A 7,498-nucleotide genomic window follows, 5' to 3' on the forward strand; every position below is an offset into this window, starting at 1 on the left:
TACTACTACTATATATATATATATATATTATGTCGTGTGTGTGTGTGTGTGTGTGTGTGTGTGTGTGTGTGTATGTATATGTATGTGTGTGTATGTATGTATGTGTGTGTGTATGTGTGTGTGTGTGTGTGTGTATGTGTGTGTGTGTGTGTGTGTATGTGTGTGTGTGTATAATATATACACACATTTATGACTATTAATTCATTTTAGTTTACAGCTGTACATGTAGAAAATATTAATCTACTAGCTCTTGGCAATGGCTGGTTGGCTAATGGGAATGCAGAAAGTTTAAGTTTAGATGGCAGTATTGTACATGGTGCACGTACGTTATTGGCATCTGCTTCTATTGTCGGTGGAACTATGAAGCTATTGCGACATGCTTCTGATGCATGTCTCTCTCAAATAACATTCGCTGGAACAGTAGAAGCCACATTTAAAGCTCAAGGAGAGCTTTCGGTTGAGGTATAGCATCAAGCTCTTGTTGCAATACTAAAAAAAAATTGATAGAGAGAAAAAGATAGTTTTTTTTATAACAAAAATTGTTTGTAATTTGTAATTTTTTATAACAAAAATTATAAATGAAATCTATTTTATGCCTTATGATAGTAAACAGATTTTTAATAAGTAAATCTGATTATCGAAAGGAATTTTCAAAAGGAATCAAGTGGGATCTAATTTATAGACATTATGTATCGGAGTGACGCAAACTGAAGGATCTGGCGGTGCAGGTCTCATTCAGTTCTTGAGAGATATAAGTTCACCAAGTACTACAGTTTGTACATGCAGCTATGTACATAATAATTCCTCCAATAATAACTTAATGACTAGAATAGCACCTATTTTGCCGAAAGTAAGTCTCCTTATTATAGATTATAAGCAGTAACAAATATTATTGTTTATCATGCTATCTCTGTATTGTAGGATTTTACTCTGAAAGTCAGTAATTTATTGATCATAGCTGGTAGAGAAGACAGTAGTATGGTAGGTTTGGAAGGTACATTACGAAGTCTTCAAATACATGCAAAGTTTCAAGCTAGTAGGACGCGATTGAATTTTACTGTAAGCCTGGATGGTTTGTGTGTCCGTGGAAAGATTCCTATTTTAACTCTACATTCACTGTCGATCGATACAAAGGTAAGAATCAATAACACATTCGTATAAAAGTAAATGATATGAGAACTATTATCATTTTTAATCATGTTCGCTCATTTTCTGCAGATGGAAGAGAATATTTTGTGTGTTGACATACAACTGAATAATCTTTCAATATTGTATGATCATAGAGACTGGGAATTGTTGCTATACAGTGATGAGAATGACATTTCAAAGCCTGTTAGCAACATGTCATTAAAAGATAGATTACCGAGTTTTGAAATAGCATTAAATATCGAGCTATATGATTCTTCATTGAACATAAAATTACCGGACGTGCAAGAAGCATCTTGTGGCGTTACACATATGAAATTTGTCCTGAACTCATCTGCAGGTGGATCATACTTTTCTCTTTTTATTCTTGCTTAAGTAAATCATGAAATGAATTTAATTAAATTAAATTTTTGCAATTCGCAATTTTTTCTGTAATAGACAAAACCAAAAATCTAAATACAGAATTGGTCGTCGAATCTTTATATTGTGCATTAAATGGCGCCAATAACAATATCTCCGAAACCTCTCATCAATGGGGAAGTCCACTTTCTATTGGAGTATTATTAGCGACAACTCGTAGCAATGCCATAGGAATTGCAGTTGATGCTCTTATAACAGAATGGAGTTTAGAGCTCGCAAAATTTCTTGAGCAAGCTTACAAGTAATAATAAAATAATTTATATATGCAATATTAATATTAAAAATGAAAAATATAGCGCGCAAGTGAAATAATTGTAAAAATAATTGTAGGTGTTATAATAAGTATCGGCAACCAATGGAAAAAAAGGATACGATATCGTGCAATTCTATTCTCCAATTGAATCTTAAAGCAACAAACTGCAATCTATTCTTTATCGCAGAAAACGAGCGTAAGTATCCAACTAATAATGTCATGCCATCACAAAAAGAATTCTTTTTTTGTGTTATGCTTATTTCCAGTATCTATAATGATGCGTTTGGATGTGGCGACTGTGGAACAAAACGCAAAGCGATTCGTAGGCGTAGCGGAAGGTATGAGTGTGATAACTCTCAACAAGAACGAACCAATCATGTGTCAACATGCACAAGCTTTAACACATCCATTTTTGGCAATACGAAAGTGCAAAGCTGCGATTAATTCTGACGCCGTGAACATTAGTCTCGATGGGACTAATTTAGCGTGGAGTCCTAATTTACATCTTCGTTTATTGCAATTCTGGGTGGAGTCTGAAGATTTTAGATCTATTGTCAGAAAAGAAATGAGCGTGACTCGTATCGAAGGTAATATAGAAAATATCGTTGAATTAAGTCGCTAAGAATTAGTCGCGGTCAATGTTTTAGTATAATTACTCTTACAAATAGTATGAGACACGCTGTCTCACAGTTGGTTTATTTTCAGAAGTGCAGAAAAAGAAACGCGTTTTAGATTTACTAGCCACAGGTGGAATCACCGTCTCTATAGATATTTCTACTAAACATTTTTTAATACTGACGTCCGATCAGCTGCGCTGGTCGCAGGGCGAATGGAGACTCACCTACGTTCGAGTTGCCTTAGACATGGCTGATGTAATTATGATCGAGGGTTTTGAATTGATTAAAATAACCGATAACGCAGAAGTGCGAGCAGAGAGACAAAGCAATGAGGGTTTTGTATTGGATTGGAACGAGTGCTGGACAATGAATATCGATTCCATCAAAATTTGTTTTCCGTATGAACATCAGTTTACAAACGCGATACAAAATGAATTGCTTAGCATCAGAAAGTGGCTGAAAGAAATTCATTCCTCGAGCATACCTAAACAAGAATTCTTGCCCTGCGATTTCATCATCAAAATCAAAGAGTGGACGTTCGAGCTTAGCGATGATCCGTTTGAGGTACGTCTGCGCGACAATTACGAACTACTGGAAGATGAGTATAAAGAGAGTTTGAAACGACAGGCGATGTTGGATACCAAGGTACAGGAACTTTGCCGCGCACACTTATTACTACCGCAAGGAAAAGTCGAAGAATTATATGCCAGCTTGAATAAAAAAAACGCAGAAATCTATGTGCAGAGATGGAAACAAATGCAACGAGCAGGCCCCGCGAGAACTCGATTATTCGCCTGGACTATGTTGGATTTGGAGATATTAGCGTTAGCCGATCCATCGATAAATGGTATAGAAAAGGCAATTAGAGCACTCCGAGAAATGGACTCGGAAACACCTTGGCCTGAGGATGGTCTGGAATTCAACGCAGTATGGGTCCGTGGTATCAGTCTGAAATGCGCCGAGTGGAAGCTTCAACTTCGCGATTTTCCACAGCCACTGCTTCTGGTGGAGAACTTAAATATTTGGGGCAGATTAGCCGGGGCAGAAGCTTTAGCACCACCGAGAGCGAAAAGGACTGTTAGAATTGAAATCGGCGCGCCATGGGAAGATATAGTGGTGGAAAGAGGAATGACATCTCTCAAGTATTATCACGATCTCAATTGGGACATTGACAAATTCCGATATGCGTTCGGTCCATGCTGGGAGCCGGTAATAGCACAATGTAATCTCAGTTTCGAGAAGATCCTTCATCCATCGAGAGATCCAAGCCCGCCGTTGCCGTTCTGGGATAAAATGCGATTAGCTCTTCATGGTAGACTGACACTCTGCGTAAAACAGCTAACAGTATTGTTGCATGGCTCTCTGGATCCATATAATACCACGGAAGAGATGGAGCTCACATGGACCGGATTGGAGCTCGACTGGACGCAAGGAAAAATCATTATTAAGGGTGATCTCGATGTATATGTGCGTACAGCTAGTAAATACGACGACTGCCGATTACTACATTTGCCTAACGTCAGATTGAGCATTAAATTAGCCTGGGTATGCCTAGGTGATCCACGTGATCATCACGCTGCTATACCCTGCGCCCCGGATCGATTGCCTGAATATTCGAGCAATCAGGAACACGATTCGTTTAGGGCGTTTCGCTCTCAGAACTTAAATGTCAGCCTCTCATTGGAGACCAAGCCAACTGGCTCACCTATGTTAACTAGTGCACCAACAGCACTGCTCTATGGTAGCACGTTGAGATGGTTCGAGAATCTGAAATTAATTTTGTCGGGCGCGACGAGACCCACGAGAAAAGGTCCATTGTTCAAGAACATTCGGCCTAGGAAGAAACAGCTTAGCAGACACTATAGAAAGGTCCGGTTGACCTTAGCCTTCCATCGTTTTCACGTCAATTATTGGATGTCGTTCGCCATGCAGAGAGGTTTCGAAGTGACTGGTGGTCGAGTTGCTTGCAGCTCGGAGCATAATCTTGCATTGCATCCGATTGATGATGGCCTGGTTCATCGACCGCGGGCAGAATGGTCCGTCATATATATGAATTGCGAACTAAGCGACGCCGAGATTTGGTTGAAAAGCGCACTACAGGAAGACGAAGTAGAGAGCGCATCGCTGCGTCAGCCGGTCGAGAAGTGTTACTGCTTGAGCGTGGCTCGCGTCAGCTACGGCAGAGAGGCTATGGTTGCTGGGGTGAGTGGCGACACACCGATTCACAGATTGGTCGTGCACGACTTGCGTGGCGCCTGGACCAAGACCAATCGAGATGTTGCCTTTGCTCTTTTCGACTCCTTCATTAAGACGCAGCAACTGAAAAAGAATCTGTCAACTGCAACACTAAAAGGTTTCCACAGAGATAACAGCTCAATGCTCAATCCGCACAAAAATCGTGCTGGCAGACCGATCGTAATCGATCAACAAGGTAGTTCCACGCAGGTTGTGACACCATCGTCCTCCGTGAAGCCACAGCAAGGCGAGGCGGCGGGAATGTTGCAGAGATTGATAGCAGAGGCCACAAACAAGCCAGTCGCTTTCAGCGACGATCTGTCGGTGCAAACTAGAGGACAGCAACTGCGCGGGCTAGCGGCATGTCACCAAGACGACGTCTTGCACAAGAACTGGCTGAGTATGTAGTTTGGTCTTGTCCTCTGCATGAAAACTCTATCCGTAAATGCTAATAAATTTGTGTGAAACAAAGATTCATTTGAGACAATGAGGTCCTTAAAAAAGATTTAACAACTAAGACAAAATTCTTTTCAGTTGCTCTAGTAAACAGTCAAGTGCTGTTGAAGGGCATCGAAACCCGGGGATACGTGATTCTCTCGGCAGCCAAAGCGGAAATACTGCAAAGAGTACACCATCCGGTTTGGAAGGAGCGATCTCTCGTGCCGAAAACGACTTGGGTCGGCTCATTAGAATGCATGCAATACTATGCTACTGTAAGCGCAAACATCGATGACAATATTGATGATAATATCATGTGGCTGACATTGGATAACATTCAAGTACGTAGTTAGTATAGGAATGTAAACGGTATTGTGCGCCGAGCAAACTGTATGTATTACATTGTATTTCACTGTATTTCAGGAGAAAGATTCTACTATCATAGCCGGTCTACCGGACGTCCCGGCTCTGGTGGGATCTGGTCAGAGTGTCGGTGGTGTAGTCAGTCAAACAGTAGGAGGTGGCGGCGGACCACAGCATCAATTGCAGCGCATAGTGTCCCGATGCAAATGCGAATTCTTCTATGTTGGTTATGGACAGACCTTAGATGTAGGCTCTGTGGACCAAGTGCCAGCTCCGCCTAGAGAAGAAGTCAGCCCATGGGAAAGGAAAGATCTAACCGCGGCCGACGCGTTTACTTTGATGCATCATGATCTGGATGTGTGCACCAATTCATTGCAATATGCGATGATACTGGACATAGTCAACAATTTGCTACTCTATGTCGAACCAAGGCGAAAAGAGGCCTCGGAGAGGTTACAAAGGATGAGATTCCAGTTGCAGTTGCATTCTGTCGAGGATCAAAAGAGACCGATACAACAATTACAAAACACAGTGCGCGGCTTGGTGGCAAAATTGAGACGGTTGGAACGCGAGACATATTTGGTGCAGAAAGCGCTGGCCGACGAGTCCAATCCGGAATTACTGACCAAGATGGAACGTTTGGAAGCGAACGTATTCGAATGTAAGGAACAACTTGGTGCCAAGGCGGAGGAATTGGACGTCATGTTGAGTTGTTACAAGGAAACCACCGCGCCAGCAACGGCGTCAACTACTCTTAAAGACAAGCCGGCCGCGGTGGCCAGGGTAGCCGAGATTTGTTTTAAACACGCACAATGGAGGCTGACGGATGCAGACGGTCAGTTGGGTATCGCCGATCTTATTCTGACAAATTTTCTTTACACGAAAACTAGCAAGACTGATGACTCGGTGGAACATCTGCTGGAGCTGGGATATGTTCGGATGACGAATTTATTACCGAATCAGATTTATACGGAAGTACTTGTACCCACGGAGCTGCAGAGCAACATGCCAGTAGACCGACAAAGAGCTCTTCGAGTCTTTTGCAGAGAAAAGGCGCCAGTAGCAGGGATTTCTGTAAAGGAACACTTTGAAATCAATGTAGTACCTCTTACGATAGGTAAGCAAATGTATAATTTGTGTCAAATACAACAGAGCCTCCTATTTCTTATATTTTTTTTCTTCACACAGGTTTAACAAAAAAGTTTTTCAATACTATGCTTAAATTTTGCTTCCCTGAGAGAGATCCGGAAGGCATAGAGGAAGCACCGGCACCACAACGTGATTCATCCTTCTACGTACCTATCGAGAGGAGAGACGATGTAGAGAAAATGAAGGAAAGAGCAGACAAGAATAAATTGTTTATTTATATTAAAATACCGGAAGTACCTGTTCGCGTATCGTACAAGGTAATTTTGAAATAAAATACATAATTTTGAAATAAAAAAAATTAAATGTTTGTTACTTTGTTCGCTAATTATTTTTAAAAATTTAATACTATTTTTGCATACAGGGAAACAAAGAAAAGAATCTTGAAGATGTACGTGACTTTGCACTGGTCATACCGACTTTGGAATACCATAATGTGACATGGACATGGTTAGATCTGCTTTTAGCCATGAAGAGCGATTCCAGGCGTGTAATACTAAGCCAAGCTATTAAACAAAAATTGCAAATAAAACCGAGAGGACCACCCGAGGAATCTGTACCACAAGAGGAAGATAAGGCTCGTCTTTTGTTAGGTACCAGACATCTTCCTGGAGATGCGAGAAAAAAAAGCGTGTTTAAATTTAAGTAATTTATGCACCTGATGACTTATGTAACTAATAATTTATTTGTCGCAGTATTGATAAACATTATATTTGCAAACTCATATTTATCATCTAATTGTACATAATACGTCTCAATTTATGATATGTGTATGATATAAAATATATAACAAATATACACACACACACACACACACACACACACACACGTGTATGCGTATACATATGTGTATATATATATATATATATATATATATATA

The 7,498-nt window shown here is 40.6% G+C and overlaps 1 protein-coding gene across 1 annotated transcript in view; it reads left to right on the forward strand.

Annotated features, from left to right (window-relative positions):
* Nucleotides 1-7,267, forward strand: part of LOC105622977 (UPF0378 protein KIAA0100) — an 8,831-nt gene extending 1,564 nt beyond the window's left edge. Inside the window, exons 4-15 of the mRNA XM_012204381.1 lie at nt 211-462; nt 683-850; nt 922-1,134; nt 1,219-1,486; nt 1,585-1,807; nt 1,897-2,015; nt 2,086-2,406; nt 2,525-5,071; nt 5,206-5,450; nt 5,533-6,589; nt 6,661-6,878; nt 6,983-7,267. Of these exons, the coding sequence (XP_012059771.1) occupies nt 211-462; nt 683-850; nt 922-1,134; nt 1,219-1,486; nt 1,585-1,807; nt 1,897-2,015; nt 2,086-2,406; nt 2,525-5,071; nt 5,206-5,450; nt 5,533-6,589; nt 6,661-6,878; nt 6,983-7,267 (5,916 nt within the window). The remainder of the gene's footprint in view (nt 1-210; nt 463-682; nt 851-921; nt 1,135-1,218; nt 1,487-1,584; nt 1,808-1,896; nt 2,016-2,085; nt 2,407-2,524; nt 5,072-5,205; nt 5,451-5,532; nt 6,590-6,660; nt 6,879-6,982) is intronic.
* The last annotated feature ends 231 nt before the right edge of the window (nt 7,268-7,498 follow it).

This window comes from Atta cephalotes, assembly GCF_000143395.1.
Source record: "Atta cephalotes unplaced genomic scaffold scaffold00051, whole genome shotgun sequence".
Lineage (NCBI taxonomy): Eukaryota > Metazoa > Arthropoda > Insecta > Hymenoptera > Formicidae > Atta > Atta cephalotes.